At 42.9% G+C, this 18,973-nt stretch overlaps 2 protein-coding genes and 1 pseudogene across 3 annotated transcripts; 1 reads left to right on the forward strand and 2 right to left on the reverse strand.

Moving 5' to 3' along the window:
* The first annotated feature begins 5 nt into the window (after positions 1–5).
* Positions 6–3,240, forward strand: LOC147938803 (uncharacterized). The gene is made up of 3 exons (XM_087465766.1): positions 6–595; positions 684–2,571; positions 2,683–3,240. The coding sequence occupies exons 1-3, from the start codon at positions 6–8 to the stop codon at positions 3,238–3,240; spliced, it is 3,036 nt and encodes a 1,011-aa protein (XP_087321892.1).
* A 6,873-nt stretch (positions 3,241–10,113) lies between these two features.
* LOC147938804 (F-box protein DOR pseudogene) lies at positions 10,114–11,394 on the reverse strand (annotated as a pseudogene).
* A 2,599-nt stretch (positions 11,395–13,993) lies between these two features.
* Positions 13,994–15,932, reverse strand: LOC104715469 (F-box protein At3g49450-like). Of its 2 annotated transcripts, XM_087464639.1 has the most exons (2): positions 14,688–15,932; positions 13,994–14,413 (listed from the first exon to the last, which is right to left on the reverse strand). In XM_087464639.1, the coding sequence occupies exons 1-2, from the start codon at positions 15,890–15,892 to the stop codon at positions 14,125–14,127; spliced, it is 1,494 nt and encodes a 497-aa protein (XP_087320765.1). In that variant the 5' UTR covers positions 15,893–15,932; the 3' UTR covers positions 13,994–14,124. The 2 variants fall into 2 exon arrangements, with proteins under 2 accessions (XP_087320765.1, XP_087320764.1); XM_087464638.1 differs by lacking the exon at positions 13,994–14,413 and having other exon boundaries at positions 14,509–15,920.
* Positions 15,933–18,973: the final 3,041 nt, after the last annotated feature.

Here is an 18,973-nt window from a genome sequence, read left to right on the forward strand (position 1 = left end):
CAATCATGGAAGGGCACCCGGAACGATGCGTTGGAATCGGGGCCGATCTCAAACCTAGTACAAGGAACGACCTGATCCAGTTTCTGGGTCGGAATCACAAACCCTTCGCCTGGTCCTCATTGGACATGAAAGGAATCGACATTAGCGTGACTTCTCACCAGCTCAACGTCGACCCCACCTACAAACCCATAAAACAGAAGCGTCGTAAGCTCGGTCCCGAAAGGGCGAAAGCAGTGAACGACGAGGTGGATCGACTATTGAAAATAGGGTCTATCCGCGAGGTCCAGTACGCCGAGTGGCTAGCCAACCCCGTAGTGGTCAAAAAGAAAAACGGGAAATGGCGGATCTGCATTGACTTCAAAGATCTCAACAAAGCCTGTCCGAAGGACAATTATCCGCTTCCTCATATCGATCGACTGGTCGAGGCAACCGCCGGACACGAGACTCTCTCCTTTATGGACGCCTTCTCGGGGTATAATCAAATTTTGATGGACCCCGCCGACCAGGAAAAGACCGCGTTCATCACGGACCGAGGCACCTATTGCTACAAAGTAATGCCTTTCGGACTTAAAAACGCAGGAGCAACCTACCAGAGGTTAGTCAACAAGATGTTCGCCGAGCATCTTGGAAAAACCATGGAAGTTTACATCGACGATATGCTCGTCAAGTCAATGCGCGAGCAGGACCAAGTGCACGTTCGGTGTCGCGTCGGGAGAATTTCTTGGGTATCTGGTCACAGAACGTGGGATCGAAGCGAATCCAAAACAAATTGCGACCTTCCTCGAAATGCCTTCGCCAAGGATAACTCGGGAGGTCCAGAGGTTAACAGGGCGGATAGCCGCCCTGAACCGATTCATTGCGCGGTCTACAGACCGTTGCCTCCCATTCTACCAGTTGCTTAAGGGCAATCGGAAATTCGAGTGGGACGACAAGTGTGAAGAGGCATTCCAAGAATTAAAAAAGTACCTCACTGAACCCCCTGTCCTGTCGAAGCCTGCGGATGGGGAACACCTCTTCCTCTATATCGCCGTATCCGACTCCGCGGTAAGCGGGGTATTGGTACGAGAGCACGAGGGGAAACAGAAACCCGTCTATTACGTCAGCAAGACCCTTGTTGACGCTGAAATGCTATACCCCGCTATGGAAAAGCTGGCACTAGCAGTCGTGATGTCGGCTCGCAAACTGCGCCCTTATTTCCAGTCGCACACGATCGTAGTGATGACGTCCCAACCCATTCGGACCATCCTTCACAGTCCTAGCCAGTCCGGCAGGTTAGCCAAATGGGCCATAGAACTCAGCGAATACGATATCGAATACCGGCAACGCACCTGCGCCAAGGCGCAAGTCCTCGCCGATTTCATCATCGAACTCGCCACGACCAACGAAAATACCGGGAACGCCTCCGAGAGATGGTCGCTATACGCGGACGGAGCATCGTCCAGACAGGGGTGCGGAATCGGAATCCGACTCATATCCCCGACCAACGAAATAATGGAACAGTCCTTCCGACTCGGGTTCGTAGCCTCGAACAACGAGGCTGAGTACGAGGCCCTAATAGCCGGACTCCGGCTGGCATTAGGTGTGGGAGTCAAAGAGCTCGCTGCATTCAGCGACTCGCAGCTCGTAAGCGGTCAGTTCCATGGGAGCTACGACACGAATTGTGAGCGGATGGGCGCTTATCTCCAAGTCGTTCGATCAATGGCCGAGCAGTTCTCAACGTTCGAACTCACCAAAATTCCCTGGGGAGAGAATTCAGCCGCCGACGCCCTCGCCGCGCTGGCTTCCACCTCAGACCCTTCGGTCAAACGAATCATACCCGTCGAGGGAATAAATCAACCAAGTATCTCTATCCCAGTTAAGGCTCAGAGCATTAACCAGGTCCAGGCCGGATCCGGTCCCCACTCGGGAGAACCTGAACAAGTACCTGATCGGGACGACGAGCTCTTAGACGATCTTATCTCCGAAGACGAGCAAGAAGCGGAACCCGAAACGGACTGGCGAGTCCCAATTCGTGATTATATCACAAGTGGGACCGCACCAAAGGATCGATGGCAAGCGCGTAAGCTCAAAGCTCAGAGCGCGCGGTTCTGTATCATCGGCGAGGAGTTATACAAGCGGTGTATCTCCGGACCATACCTCAGGTGCGTGCACGGGGACAAAACCCTTAGCATCATGAGGGACGCCCACGAGGGTCCCTGCGGAAACCACTCCGAAGGACGATCACTGGCCCTCAGAATCAAACGGCAAGGATACTTTTGGCCAACCATGCTCGCGGACTGCGACGAGCACGCTAGAAAGTGTGATCCCTGCCAACGACACCCACCTCTGATCAATCAGCCCGCTGAGCTAATGAGCTCGGTCTCCGCTCCTTACCCCTTCATGCGGTGGTCGATGGATGCCATCGGACCCCTCGAACAGTCGGGAAAACGACGCGTTACTAACCTACTGGTTGTGACCGATTACTTTACTAAATGGATCAAGGCCGAATCCTACCAGTCCATCACGGGTGAACACGTAAAGGATTTTCTCTGGAAAAACGTGGTGTGTCGACACGGAATCCCCTACGAGATCGTAACTGATAACGGGACGAACTTGGTGTCCGCTGTGGTTCAAAAGTTTTGCGACACATGGGGTATACGACTAACCCCGTTTACCCCCCGGTACCCTTAAGGAAACGGGCAGGCCGAAGCAGCCAACAAATTGATCCTGCACAGCCTCAAGCGCCGTCTGAGCGCTGCGAAGTCAGGCTGGGACGCTCAGCTCCCCGGAGTATTGTGGGCCACCCGAACTACGCCGCGTGGCAGCACGGGCGAGACCGCGTTCTCCTTAGCCTACGGAATTGAGGCCGTAATACCGGCAGAAGTTACCATAGGCAGTATTCGCCGAGCTGTTTCCCCCGAGAATGAGGAGGAAAATAGCGAAGCGCTGCGCGATCACCTCGACGTCATCGACGAGAAGAGAGAACAAGCCTACGTGCGAGTTCTAAATTACCAGAATGCCATCGCTCGCTTCTATAACTCGAAGATCCGACTTCGGCGTTTCGCCGTCGGGGACCGAGTACTCCGTCGAATGTTCGATCACAGAAAAGAAAAGAACGCCGGCAAAATGGGAACCAAATGGGAAGGACCTTTCCGTATCACCGAGGTCGTTCGCAATGGCGTATATCGCCTCGTAGACGAGAGCAACGGTAAAGCCGAGCTCCGGCCTTGGAACGTCATGAACCTCAAAAAATACTTCTAAGAGGTATCCATAATAATCGAACTACGACCTGGCTTGATCCCCTTACGGGGTACGTAGGCAGCTCAATATCCTGAGCGCAGCCACCTTCCCAACTCGATCCTCTCCGCAAAATCTTTCCAAATAAAACGCGAATTTTACCATGACCTGGTGCACCGTTACCAAATATACCAAATCAACAAACAATAACTCTTTCTAACGGCGCGATGAAATTGCCTACAAATAAACGTACCTACGACACCAAACAGCACATGCAAATTTCGCACTGTCTTGCAACCGTTTCAAGCTTTTTCGAACACTTCATCAAAAACAAAAAAAAAAACAACAAGGTCAACACAGCTCTAGCTAACAGTCCGCACCCCACGACCTCACGTGAAAGCAAATAAGATTTCGCTACCCAATTTGGAAAACCTCAAAGGACTTCATCCCCAAATAGCAAATTTTTAGTGAATTCTACGGAGTTCACAAATTAAGTGCCCGGGGAACATTTCCCGCTGTCCGTAAGCCGGCCTAGGAGAGTTCCGTATACCCCGAGTACATATTAGAACTCACGCGTTTCGACCCGAAACAGTTAACAAAGACAATATGAAAAGAACAAGGGTTTAAATGCCTCCCCAGGCAGTTGATTCCAAAAAACGAAAAGAAATAAAGTCTTGGGTTAAAACCCCCCCGGGCAAGTCATAACAAAAGATTTAAAAGCCCTTTCGGGCAAATAACGCAAGTTCAAAACGATAAATAAAATAAAGACACCATAACTCAAACGTCTTCTTCCCCGGTCCCAGCCTCCGGATCCTTCGCGGCACTCGCGTTGCTCCCATGCTCGTCCAGACCGCGCGGGACCCCGGTTCCGGCGTCAACTTCCATGGGCTCGACCGAGTCTTCCGAGATCTGAGGAAGGTCCAATTTGCTCACCGAAAAGTCCGAAACCGCCAAGGAGTTGGACCTAACCGCAAGGACCGCCCGCTGCGTCTCAAGAACTTGCACCTCCTCCGCAATTGATGTCCTCCCCTCGTCGATCTGCTTGATCAAAAGAAGGTTGGACTCGATCTCTGCGAGATCGCTCTCGACCGCGGTCTGCTCTTTCTTCCTCTCCCACTTGCTCTTCACTGAATCCCGCACCGCCCGGTAGTCTTGGGACATCCGCTCCTTGGCCTCACGAACAGCTCGACGAGTCGCCTCCGCATGTTTCTGGTCGATACCCTCGGCTTTCTCCTTCAGCCATCGGTTCTCCGTTTTCAAGAAATCCCGGTCCCTTGCCGCCATCGCATGAGCATCCTGGGCAGAAGCGAGGTCAGCTTCAACTTAAAGGAGCTTATCCTGAATACTCCTCAAGGACGTTAGCTCGTCCTCTAGGCTCGCAACCTTGCCATTTGCAGCTCCCTCTCTCTCTTGAGCAGCCTTGAGAGCCGTCGTCAGCTCATGAACCACCCGCGTTGTGTTCTCAAGCTCAGCAGCCTGCGGGGTATCCTTAAGCCTCCGCTCATAAAGCGCGATCAGCTTGTTGTCAGCAGCAACGGACTGCAAACGGATCAAAAGAAAACAGAAATAAACATACTACGCCCAGCAGGGAAAGAAACGATTAAAGGTAAGAGCAAAGAAGGAACGGTACCTTCGCATGGGCCGCCATCGCCTCGATGTATGCTTCTCTCTCGACGAGATCCTTCACGAGCGGGACCTGGCAGTTAGCCGTCTTCAGGTGACGGAAAAGGGTCGCCATTCCCAGGTGGTCCTCTACCGCCGGGGAGTCCCGGGAGTGAGCAAACCTCCAATGAAACAGGCGGCTCGACGATGACCCGTTTCCAGAGAGAGCCGGCTCTCCAGCTGGAGCCTCCGGGTTACCACCCGCGGGGTAGCCTCCACGGCTTTCGCGGCTCCTCGTCTCAGGGACTCGGGGATTGTCCGTGCGAGCCCTTTTTGGCATCGGAGACGGCTCGCCATGAATCGACTGCGAACTGACGAGCATGACCTCCTTAGCCAGACCAGAAGGACCGGTTGGGATCACGGGGGCTTGGTTCACCTCCTCGCTAACTACCCGAGACGGTGCGGGCTGAGCGGCTCGAAGAGCATTGGCCAGCGCGGCATCAACATCGCCGGCTCGGACCCTTCGGGGTTGCTGCGATTGCTCCCTGAGTTCACGGAGTGACGGCTTCCTAACCATGGTGCGTAGTGGGGTTGAGGTCGAAGAAGAACTTAATTCTGGTTACGAGCAGCACAAAAATGAACAGGGGGTGAGCGATCCCCTACGTGCATGACTTTTGCGCATAAAGGACTAAGTAAAAAAAAAAAAAAAAAAACCATTACCTCTGCGAGCGGGGGAGTTGTCTGCTCTTTCGCTCCTCGCTTGGTTAGCAGGAAGCGGCGGGACCGGAGCTGTAGTGTTTCGGACTAACGGGGCGTTGAGGGCTGCTATGATACGAGCTCGAGTGAATGAGTTCCACCGGACCTCGCCTGCTCGTAGCCTCTCAATTAGTTCTCGGGTCGCTGGTATTTTCGGAGGTTCTTTTGAATCTGCCATGCAACAAAAAAAAAGGGGGCAAAACGGTTAGTACGACAAATAAACGCCGTAATCTTGGCGGCAACGAATGATAACTAGAAACTAAGGGGTCATTCTGACCAACGCATGCGGCCCATTGGGTGGGGAGACGAGCAAAGTCGTAGTCCCCCACCGCTGCCAGAGTAACCCGGAAGTAAAAATATTTTTTCCGCCACCGGTCGTCCTTCCCCGGAAGCGCCTGAATTATTTCCGGGCTGCGGCGGCGACAGGTGTAGAATGTCCCGGGAAACCCGGAGTTATGTTTGATAAGGTACAACCGGAGGATGTCGTCGACCCCGAGTTCAAATCCAAGTTCGCGACCTCGAACGTATACCCCCATGACGTGCCGAACAAAGTTCGGACACATCTGGGGAAACGCCATTCGAAGGCGTTGGAGGATCCGAAAGATAATCCTCGGGATAGGGAACACGAGCCCACACTTTTCGAAATACACAGTGTACGCGCAGCAGAAACCCGGCGGAACGGTCTCCGGAGAAAACGGATCGTCGGAACGGAGTATCATCTCCACGTTTGGAGGAACTCCGTGCTTCTGACGGAGATCGGCGAGGTGCTTGGCCGATGTAATCGGCGGGATATGGTTTCCCCAGAGTTCAAGTGGAGCCATGATGGTATGAGTTTTTAAAATTGTGAAATCAACTAACCTAAACGAGCGAGATCGGACTGAACGATAAACGCGAAATAGTAGAGCTAGCAAACCTAGAAATCAAAACTTAGAAATAACTGAGCAGAGGAGAGAAGGTTAAGAAAATTACCTTGAAGTAGTGGATGAGTGCGCGGTTATGACGAGACGTGTGATTTATGACTTATAGGTCATAATTGACGTCGTTCTTTGTAATCCCACGAATCTCTCTCTCCTCTAATCTAAACCGTTCAAACCTTTCGGCTCCACCGTTGGATCTTAGGAGAGAGGGGTAATCATCACGAAGGTCTCGGAAGCCGAGATTCATTGAGTCTTCCCTGAGGAAGATCGCGAAACCGAAACGACATGAAAGATTCTCTGGATATTCGCCTTTCAACCCTCCAAAAATAGGTTAAAAGGCTGGGGGGCAATTGTTGGTGTTGGGTTTCGACGATCATAAGGCCCACTAAATAAGCCCATTAGGGCGTACGCGCAGGCCAGGAAAAGAGGCCCAGTAAGGGCCCATGGAGGAAAACCCGAGCAGGAGGATGAAGTCAATCTGGAGAAGAAATCGGGATTGGGGAGCCGGGATTGCAGCGAGACGTTCAGGAAGGGTTTCGAGGAATTTTAGTTTAAATAGCAGATGAATGTGAAGGACACAAGACATGTAATCAAGCTCAGAGCGAATCAATAGAAAAAGTGAATACAAAAGTCCAGTTCGTTGTTTTTCATAGTTCTAAGTCGATTTGTACCGAAAGTCTGCCCAGATCTCATTTTACAAACTTATTCTTCTAATTGTTGTTTCTAGCCCCAACAAAATTGAACCAGTTTATCAATCCAAACTTAAGCTGAATAGTTTAAAAAAAAAAACTTGAACCAAATTCTAATTTGACCCTTACATTGCAACTTGCAAGGATAAATTCAAAGTCCGTATACTAATTGAAGTATAGAAAGAAAAATAGTGCACATAGCTACCGATCACAGCCAAAAAAGATGGTTAAGACTAAAGAGGCTCAAAGTTAATTTGAGTTGATCACAAAGCTAAATATGAAAGTTGTACCCGAAGTATTATATAATGCACCAAAAGACAGTGAACCCACAAATTTGAAACAGTGTATACATCTCTCACACATTGTTCAAAAAACATATAATACAAGTTGAGTTCTTCATCTTCTAATCTACCACATTGATGGAACATATACTTCTTTGATATACAGTTTTTTTTTTTTTGTCAACAGACAGTTTTTTATATGTTTATACTATTTGTAATTAATTGTATAATTTTCTTTTTATTTACTATTTGTAATTTCTTTTTACACTTGTCGAAGGATCAACTGACTTGACAGGATTATATCAAAAAATTTGTGATGATGTAACAACACCAAAAAAACAGAGTAATGAATTTATGATATGTTTGATACATATATTGATCGATTGTGATCATATCTAACTGGGTCAGTATGTCCATAATTTTGTTCACATTGATGGTTACTTTCTTTTTAGATGTATGAGGCACCACTGCCTTTCATCCAATATTTTCCTATCGATATGAACTTTAGACTCCAAGGCACGAAGGAAATGTTAAGGAAAAGTAAATTATGATTGAATGTTGATGGAAGAAAGATAATTGAGATGTTGAAGGAAAAGGATTATGACCATCCAATAACCTACAATCGGGTTGACGAGAAAAGAAAAAAATGAAGAAGAACAATCGCTAACTACATGAAGAGATAAGGACTGTATTTGTAAAGTCTGATGAAGTTCTAAAACACTTAATTACATATGGTTCACATTCTCTATATGATCTATATATAAAGGTGAAATTTCTGAATCCTTACGAGATGCAAGTCCTTGGATTCCAACTTTTATGACTGTATTCCTCTCCACATTGTAGCTCAAAACGTAGAAAGGATCCGATGGAAAATATGGAGATAACACAATTTCACCATTACGAGTCATCCCAACAACGTGTAAACCGGTTTCTGCTGCAACTAAATTCTTCCAATTAGGTGGGATTATGTAGATATGCCTCGACCATCTTCACTCTTCGGCATCATCTAAAACCCACAACTCAATACTTTTAGCTGTTCCAAAAAACAAATAGAAACGAACCAAGCACACCTAATTTACCCTTGTAGTCGATCGAAATCATACACCATAGCTCCTCCATAGGTGGTGGAGTAATAAACTCGAACTTCTTAGAGCTCAAGACAAAGCAAACTACCAAGAAATCTCGAAACCTATTATTCTCAGCTATGTAATACAAAACCCCATTTATGCAGATCCCAAAACCTATAGGCTCCTAAGGTCGTGTACATTCAATCTCTCTCCATGACAGTATACCCATACCTAATGTCAGAACCTTGGTTTTTTGAATAGAGGAAACGCTACGAACTTGCACGCACAATACCTTGTATATTGTTTTGCGACTGGATCATACCCAAAAAAGGTTCTCATTTAGCCTCCATACATGTCGGATAGGGTAAGGTTGTGTACTCTCCTGTGCTAGGGTTACATATCATGAAATCCCTATTTTTATTACATATCAACCCGAAGACAGGTAGGTCGACAAATCCCAGAGGAAAACCCTTTGGTGGGGAAACACATGTGATATTCGGGTGTTAAAGAGACGATTTCTGGTCTGGATTTTGAGGCTAAGGTGTCGAGAAGAAGACCCACTTCCACTTACCGTTGCGATGGAAAGTAAACAAGATACGAGGACTTCTAGTGGAGGAGTTAGTGAGGCGACGACTTAGAACTGAAGCCCATTGCTTCCACATGCAACGGAACCTCGCTAAGTCTTCCACAGGCAATCTCGAGACTATCTCAATTAAGAGATCATTTGGGATTGCCGAGAATAAAGATTGTGTATCAAAACTTCGTCGGGATATGGTAAACCCATTGAGATCCCCACACCAACTCTGGCAAGAAATTGAAATTGAGATTTATGGAAGATTTCAGGTCCAAAGTGATATAGTAGTATTGTATGACAGAATATCATATAAGTTTATGCCCTAGTTTCTAAATTTTCCTAGGACTGGTAGTTGGTCTAGGTGAACATTCCAGAGTACTGAACAATCAGGTTTGGGTTTAAAATTTTCTAATGTTTACTTATATATGGATTTAAAGTTAAGAAATTTAGATTTATTTTTTTATCAAGCGTCTATGAGAATCTTCTTCAACTAGTCTAAGGTCACCAATTTGGGTTCAGAATTTAATGTTTACGAATTAACGGTTTAAAGTTTAGATTTTGTTTTTCTGAAGATCTATGAGCTTTGGCGAATATATTTCAGTTTTCACTTTCCATCTTTAATTTGTCTCACAAGTTTTAATTATGTTCTAGTGATTTTGTTATTGTATTATAGTCCAACACCGACACATCTACACGGAAGAAGTATGTCTTTAGAACAACACCAAAGACATGTAAACAATCAACTTTATCTATTACATCTTTAAAGGTAACGATTCTTCTTCCCGAGAGATCCTTTCGATGAATAATAAAGTGTTATCGTGACTTTTCTTCTTCCAACCTTCATTGTATATAATGCGATGGGCTTGTGGATCATGAGAAATGAGAATAATCTTCGTTACACTTACATGTTGCCAGGTTTTACCAGGCTCTTCAAACGGCTCAACCGGACGTATGGATCAAGTCCTTTGTTCAATATAGTAGATAAGTGGATAGCTCATGCAAAAATAAAAAGAGAGTTTAAAATAAGCTCAAACATAGATTACAACAATTAATCATTAATTATCATAGTCATTGATTAACATATAGGCACAACAGCGCTCATTATAAAGTCCTATGAACTCCCGAGCACTTCCATATTTTCTACATGGTCAACAGAGGTACCCACCATCAAACCGCTGTCAGGAACAACTCCTAATTGGATTTCAGCTCTTCTGACAGTGTTCTTCACCACATTGTAATAGATAACGTAGAAAGCATCCTGATATATATAAGATGGGGAGAACACAATTTCACATGTACCAGTCAGCCCTACAACTTTTAGCGAGTTATCCCCAACTAGATTCTTCCACAAGGACGGAAACTGGTAGATATGCTTCGACCATTTCTCATTGTGGACATCATCTAGAACCCACATCACAAGCTTTGTAGTTTCGCCACTGAAAAAAAAAGCATCACCAGGGATTATGCCCAATTTACCCTCGAAATTTACTAGAAGTGATCCCCAAATCTCACTGTCCACATCAAGAAACTTGAATTTTTCAAACCGGATGTCAAAGCAAACTAGTTTGTAAGGTTTTTGAAATCTAGTAGCATCGCAATGAGCAATATAATACACAACTCCATTGATGCATTTCTCACCACGAGATACAGACCAATGGGGTATGGAACATTCAATTTTTCTCCATGTTAGTTCTCCTGTTCCTAATGTCAAAACTCGAAAATCATTAGACTTGCGCAATACCATATATAGCTTGTCAATCGGATCATATCCAAAAGAGAAATGCATAAGAGGTGCTAGTGATTTCGTCTTGGGTAAAGCTATGCATTGTCCTGTGCTAGGGTTATAGATCCACGGATGATTCCTATCTACACCACAAACAACGACCAATCCGCAGACAGAAGCTGAAACCCTATAAAAAACCTGTTCGGTGGGAAAGCTCATGTGACGATCGGCAGCTAAAAGACACGAGCTCTGGTCCTGAGGTACGGAGAAGAAGGACCGATTACCGTTGACTTCGAAGTTGAGCAAGAGACGGGGACGAGTCGACGATATTTTCAGGTACAAGTCGGTGAAATCTCGATGGCGGAGAATGTAAGCCCATTTCTTCGAAACGCAACGACACCTTGCAATGGATTTCACCGGCAATCTCGAGAATATTGAGATTAAAAGATCAACTAGTATCGACTCTATGGTTAGGAGACCCTTCTCGGGGAATTGATTATGCTGTTTCTCCATGACGGCCGACACAAAAACCTAGAACCCCAAATTTCAAGGGTTTGCCCTAATTTATGTAAGGCTTTAAGAAAAACCAAAGGGGGAAAATAAGACAAAAAAAATTATGTTGACAAAAAAATAATGGTACTTTGCAAAAGAGATAAATCAGTTTAAGATATTGTCTTCAAGTAACTCTCTCCAATCAAAATGAAAAGAGGCTAAAAAAGACATCAACATTAGAAAGAGACGAAAACCCTAATATCGCCGCGAGAGAGAAAGCCGCCGCCAACTTTGATCCGCCTCTCCGATTGCCTTTCCGGCGCCGGAGAGGGCTCCGTCCCGTTTAGTTTTTCTTCTTTTTTGTAGTTCCTTTCCAGTCTCCCGCTCCTTGCTATATTTTCGCTGTCGGTTGGGTGCTTCACAAAGGTGGTGGATCCGGTGATTCCTCGGTGTGTGAAGCGAAGATCCGTTGTGTGGAGGTCGCTGGTGAAGGCTCTGATGCAGACGTTGGAGGACAGCGTCGAATCTTGGCCATGTCTGGTGGAACTGTGGCGAATCCGTTTACTGTTTTTGTCACTGGCAGTTTGTGGCGAAACCGGTGGATTGTGGACTTCGGAGAGCAGTGAGGGATGAAGCTTTTCTTCGATGAGCTTCAGTGGTGGGGTTTAGGTTCTTCTTCAAATCTTACCTCTCATATCAGCCACGGCGGTGTCCTGCAGCAAGGGGTGGTGTCGCTTTTGTTTTTTTCAGTCCGACCAAGGTGGTGAATGTCTAGTAACTGAACGAAAGTGATGTTGTCACTTTGTACTTGCACTGTGAGGTGATGATTTGGCAATATGTGCTTTAATTTCTAATCTTTAGATGATTAGCATTCTGGTTATTGTATAGTTAGTTTGGAGAACCATCTATTTTGCCGCTTATTATAGCTTCATGAATCTTGGTCGGATTAGCCGGATGTATTGTCCGTTTTAGGTTTAAGACCGGAACAGGGAAAGCCGGAGAGACCAAGCTTTTCTGATAATGTGCCTCTGGGTGTTGAAGCTATTGAGACAAGTTCTACACGTCGATCATAAGGATCTCATAGCTGGGTTTTGAGCTGTTTTCAGTAGTAGCTTAGGCTTCCTCTGTGTTAGTATTTGTTTTCGTGTCATTGGGTCAATTTATGTGGTTTAAGAGATGATTTCACTCCGAGTCGTGGAGTGTTATCTATCTCACTTTGGTTAAAAAATGCAAAATAGTTCTCGATTGAGTAGCGTTGGATCCGCCTAGTGTTCCAGGGTTGTACTTGATCAACCATTGCATTTGTTTTGGTCCAAGTCTATAGAGGTGAATGTAATGTGCTTTTGATTTGGTTGTAACTTTTGGTTAATGAAAAGTTGATGTTGAGCCAAAAAAAAAAAAAAAAAAAACTCTCTCCAATCATAAACTCGAAAAGAGTAATCATATGTTCAAGGATACTAATCATATATATATATATATATTCATCTAAATTAGTTCACCACTAGAAGCAGTGCAAAAAGTCAACAAAGCTGGGTTAGAGGTTACACTCATGTTTATTTTGAAAGGAATTGCAAAGTACTCATCAACAATATTAATGGTGGTTTAGCGGCTATGTCCATCGCCGGGTTATATATATAAAGTTCTTATCTGTTCAGCCACTAAGTTCAAACAAAAAGCTATTGTAATGTAGTAAGTCATAGACAAGGATTGGATAGAGATATAGTATATGCTTTTTTTTTTTTGAAAGAATGTTAAATTTATTCAACCCAAATAAACATTATTTACAGTATATGCAAATTAGAGTAGGACCTAAAGCTGAAATCAGAGTGGAAAAAGTTTGAGAGTTTTGAAACAGAGGACTTAAGCTCTAGTACTTAACCAAATACGCAGTCCATCGTCAAGGTTCGAGCTACCATGACTCTTGATGGAGCACAACCTGTTGCGGATACCATAAATGAGCTTGGGAGACTTCGGATTTCACCGTGTGGCCTGCAGTTTCGTTCACACCAAAGTAAGTGAGCCGAAGCTTGGAGAACAAATATACTGCAAGATGAACCGAGTTGAGGCCGTGTAAGTGGAGTCTCAAACAAGTGCGATGATATGCACAAAGTTTGTGGTGCAACGAGTTTGGAGGCTTGGAGCAGTTGCCTAGTCAAAATCTCCCACACCCTAGATGAGAAGGCGCAGGCATAAAGCAGACTTAGAAAGAGTTTACATATATCTTTTGCTTTAAAAGGGGAAATAAGAGAAAATAAAATACTATACGAGAAAGAGTTTACATATATTCCCCCAGCCACCAATTTCATTTTTGTTCATACAATTTTATTTCTCTTATCAAAGTGTGCTCTTAAAGATAACTGAAATTAAACACTTGATCATGCTCAAAAATAATTTGTTTAAATGTATATAGTATTATATTTATTACCTGTGTAAAACCGTTATTTCACATTTTATACTTTTTAAATGATTGTTTCTATATACTTCTTCCGTTTCATAATATAAGATGTTTTGGATGTTTTTGTTTGTTTCATATAATATGTTTTCAACTTTCTAGCAACTTTTTAATTAATTTGATATTTTTTATTATTTATTCTATTCAGTTTTGTTTATAACTGGTTAAACTTTTTAAAAGTAGATATTTTGTATTTTGCGTGTTTTTAGCTAAAACATATTATATTTGAAACGGATGGAATACATTTTTGGTTCTTATACAAAGATTGATATAAGTAATGATAAAAATACCATGTATACCATGGTTCTGTTTCAGAAATTTTTCATTTCGATTTAATTTATAAATTCTGTAAATCTTAGTCAATATTCATGTCTGTCATAAAAAGGCTTATCAACGTTAAAGAACGAACACTCGGGCCATCGTAAAGAGGTTTCCAACCCACGAAATCATTAAAATCTTTAAATTCCCTTAATGTGTCACAAACTTCACAGGAACTTTGAACATATTGTCCAGCCTGTTTGTTTCCTCGAGCCAATGAAACACTAGCAAGTCCTAATTGTGTTTGTAAATTATATGAGATATCGACATGATATATATTTGAAAAACTAATGCAAATGTCCAACAAGGGTGTGATTCTCGAGTGCCTGAAGTTACGTCAAAACAGATCAAACATAGAAAACCAATGCCGTGAGTGTGGTGGATATAAACAAGAGCAATAGACACAGCAACCAGACAAATATGAAGGTACATCAAAGTAATTATAACATAGTCATTTATAATAACTGAACAATGGGAAACTACATGATAAAACAAGGATTGTCTTAAGAATTCATGATATTGTACTTTATGAAATAAATTAGGAGGAAAAATAGCACTGATCTTAACTTTTTATGAAATTCAAAATTATTAAGAACTTACATAATAAGCTTCAAATTCTCGACATGGTTTAAGTAGGCATAGATATTTTGACCGTTAACAGGTCCAATCCCTTGAATTCCAACTCTTCTGAGAGTGTTCGTCTCCATATCTAAGTGAAATATGTAGAACGGATGGGACAAGTGGAATGGAGAAAACACAATTTCACTTGTTCCAATAATCCCAACAATGTAAACTCTAGTCTCCGCAACTAGCTCCTTCCACATAGGCGGCAATATGTGAATATGCTTTGACCATGTACGTTCTTCATCAGTTGCATCTGGAACCCACAACTCAAAGCTTGCAGCTCTTCCATCCATAAAATTACCGATTGATGGATGAAAAATTGCTCCTAATTTACCCTTGTAATTTATTAAAGTACAATGATACTCCATATCCTCAATATTAAGAAAGTTGAACTTCTCCAGCTGAACATTAAAGCAGACTATCATATCGTTTCTAGACTTACGATTCATAGCTACGTAGTACAAAACCCCTTCGATGCATACATCGCTAGCATAAGGGTAATGGTCTACTGAACATTCAAGCATTTTCCATTTCAGCTTGTCAGTTCCTAGCGTTAGAACTTGAAACTCTTCCGCTTTATACAAAAAGGGCTTTTCGCGAATTGTCATGCACAATACCTTATATTGTTTTTCGACTGGATCATACCCAAGATAGGTTACAACCTGACCCCTCCTCGATCTCACCTTGGGTAATGATTTGAACTGTCTTGTGCTAGGGTTACATATCATCATCCTTGCATCCCTCCTTCCACTCAATTCATACTCATCTCTCGTACACAACAATCCACAAACAGGCTCACAAACTCGAAAGGTGTAATCTCTAGGGACATTCATATGGCTATCCACAACTATGAGATTTGAATTGTTGTCTGAAATCAGGTACTCAGGTGCAGAGAAGATAGACCACTTACCCTCAGCTTCAAAAGTGAAAAGGAGACGCGGCCGAGTAGAAGACCTCGTCAGGAACAGGTCGGTGTAATGTGGGTTGCATAGAAGAGAATTCCAATTCGCTGACACACAACGAGACCTCGCGACGGATTTCACAGGCAATCTGGAGAGTATATCGACTAGGAGATCAACTGGCAGCCTACCATAGTTTTCTCCTAACCCATCCGTTGATGATATGGTTAGGTGAGCCTCATTTTTGGAGACGTGCTCCTTTCGTTTTTTCTTGGTGGACATTGCATGAATTAAAAGGAAATGAAACCCTTTCGAGTATATATTGAGTACCGATAGTCAAACACAACTTGAAGTTATATATGGTCTTCCAAGATTTTACAATGAAACCTTAAAGGTCCACTAGCCTGCCACCTGTCACCTTTTGGTTGGTTATATGTTTTACATCTACCACTATTTTTATTTTATCTCTTTTGAAACTTTATCTTCTTTTCTTTAATTTCCTTTTGCATTATTATTATTAATATATATAGATTATTAGCTATATATAATCACTAATTAATAAATTTTGAATCCAACTCATTACATCATATTTGGTATGTAAATATATTTAAATTATTTGGTTTCTTATAGTCAAAATATTAAATTTAAACAATTAAATCATTAGGCAATGAATCTATGTTTTACAAAAAGTGTCTTTCTGTTTGTTTTTCTTGATTTATATTTTAAGTTTTTAATACGATAGTTTTTAAACAGTAACATGTTTCCTTTTCAGTATACAAATCTTCTAAATTTGGGTTTTAGTTAATTAAAATCGAGATGGTGGTTTCTGAAATAAAGGTATTTGCACATCTCAAAACTTTAAGCATTAATACAACAAAGCTGGATTAGAAAGTTTCACTCATGTGTTATTTTGTATGTGATTGCGAATCATCAACAAATATTAATGATGGTTCAATGGATGTGTCGATTACCGCGTTGTATTAAGATATTATATATCTATTATTAATTAGGTCACTAAGTTGACAGACATTCGACTTGTTCATACAAAACGTTCTGGTGTAGTAAGTCGTAACTTGGCTAAATTAATTAGGATGTAGACAATCATTCTGATTGTTTTGACCCTATGTCTTGGATTTTTAGACCCTTTTGTGTAAAGTGTTTACTAATAAATAGTAGTTTAATTTCAATGAAAAAAAAAGCAAATTATTTTTTAATATAAGAGGCACATGTGTGGTTGAAACTTGGATGTGGTTGAAAAGAAAAACCCCTTTTATTAGTAGGCGTGATATACCACTATGGATATCTTTTTTTATCTTAACGTGTTTGTTTACCAAGTTTCATTATGGTCTTTAACTCTTTACATTGCCAACGAATGAATGCTTATGTTTAAGGAAACGTTCTTCCTCAAAATATTACTACTTCGCATATCACATATCTATTACCAACTAAACAGAGTATTACGATTAGTGAAGGTAAACTAGAGAATGGTGTCGATACTGAAAGCAAGAGCTGAAGCTCAAGGTTAAAACAGAGTAATGGTGGCTCAAAGATAATACTCTTATTCAATAACTCAATAGGTTACATCATCTATTCTTTATATAGGAGGAGACATCCTTAACCTAATGATTACAAGATAAGTAGATGTCTGACAAGTGTCACTATCAGTAGCATAGGATTGGTAAGGGAAGGGGAGACAATCGGTTCATTCCCTGGACTGTAGTGTGAGCTGTATTTGTTTCTACATTCGTACATTGCAGAGCACATGGGATGACTCTCTTTTCCTTGTTACCGTTTGTGACTGTGGTTAACAAACACACTGCAGTGGGCTTGATCATTTCCTCAAGGCCCAATTGTGTTTGTTGGACTGAGTTTTCAGTGATCCTCCTTACATCCCCCCGCAAACTTTGGGTGGGTGGAGAGACCACACCAAGTTTGTACCGGAGATCATTGAAGACCTGAAGAGGCAGCGACTTGGTGAATATATCCGCAAGTTGGTGAGTTGCAGGAACATGATAGACAATCATAGAACCATCAGCAACCTGTTCTCTCACATAGTGATAATGGACTTTAAAGTGTTTGGTCTTTTTGTGTAATGTCGGATTTGCAGAGAGGTAAACTGCAGAGAGATTATCACAGTACAACTCCGGAGCATGTGTGAGAGGCATGCCAATGTTTTCCAACAAATCTTTTATCCAATTTACCTCAGCTGCAGTGTCAGATAAGCATCGATACTCTGCTTCAGTGGAGCTTCGGGAAACTGAATTCTGACGTTTTGTAGACCAAGAAATAAGATTGTTGCCAAGGAAAGTGCAGAAACCGCCTGTGGAACGACTAGTGGTTTGACACCCCGCATAGTCGCTGTCACTATAGGCTCGCAATGTGAAATCTGCACTTTTGGAAAACGAAATATCATAATCAACAGTACCTTTGATGTATCTGATGATGCGTTTAAGAAGACTGAAGTCAGCAACAGTAGGAGCGTGCATACGTTGACAGACTAGGTTGACTGCAAACTGTATGTCCGGTCTTGTTAGAGTGAGGTACTGGAGTTTACCAGCTAGACTGCAGAAATGAGTAGGTTGGTCAAAGAGATCGTCCTGTCCTTTGACCTTTTGATGCTCGAGAGGCAACAGTGTGGAAGCAGGAGCACAGTCAGCCATGCCTGCTGCCAAGAATAGGTCCTATGCATATTTATGTTGGTTCAGAAACATTCCCTCGGTGTGATAATGTGCCTGAAGACCAAGGAAGTAGCTTAAGCGGCCAAGATCTTTCATACGAAACTCATCATGCATAGATTGCAGTAACGCACTAATCAATTGTGGGTTGTTTCCAGTGAGAGCCATATCATCAACATAGAGTAGAAGGATGATGATGTTGTTGTTTTTGAGATATACAAACAGAGACGGATCCTTGAAGCTGCATTCGAAACCAAACTTCAACAGAAACGAGCTAAATTTATCAAACAATGCGCGTGGAGCCTGCTTCAACCCATAGACAGCTTTATTCAACTTCCAGACATGTGATGGATAGTTGCTGTCTTTAAATCCAGGAGATTGTTGCATATACACAGTTTCATTCAAATCACCATGGAGAAATGCACTTTTGACATCTAGTTGTTTTATCTCCCAATTGTATGATGTTGCAGCATGGAGAACCAAACGAACAGTTGCAGTTCGAACCACAGGACTGTAAGTTTCAAGGAAGTCAACTCCCTCTTCCTGATCATAACCTTTAGCCACTAGACGTGCCTTTAGTCTGTCCAAACTACCATCAGCCTTAAGTTTTGGTGTAAACACCCATCTGCAACCTAGGACATTCATGTCTGGTTGATACGGAACTAGTGCAAAGGTGTTTGTATCAACA

This window comes from Camelina sativa, chromosome 9 (assembly GCF_030686135.1).
Source record: "Camelina sativa cultivar CO46 ecotype springtype chromosome 9, ASM3068613v1".
In the NCBI taxonomy this organism is placed as follows: Eukaryota; Viridiplantae; Streptophyta; class Magnoliopsida; order Brassicales; family Brassicaceae; genus Camelina; species Camelina sativa.

Coding starts and splice junctions, on each gene's coding strand:
- LOC104715469 (XM_087464639.1), bottom strand. CDS start 15,892: ATGTCCACCAAGAAAAAACGAAAGGAGCACGTCTCCAAAAATGAGGCT. Junction 14,414..14,687: donor GAGAATTTGAAGCTTATTAT/GTAAGTTCTTAA, acceptor ACGTAACTTCAG/GCACTCGAGAATCACACCCT.
- LOC147938803 (XM_087465766.1), top strand. CDS start 6: ATGGAAGGGCACCCGGAACGATGCGTTGGAATCGGGGCCGATCTCAAA. Junction 596..683: donor GCAGGAGCAACCTACCAGAG/GTTAGTCAACAA, acceptor ATGCGCGAGCAG/GACCAAGTGCACGTTCGGTG. Junction 2,572..2,682: donor ACGGAATCCCCTACGAGATC/GTAACTGATAAC, acceptor GGAAACGGGCAG/GCCGAAGCAGCCAACAAATT.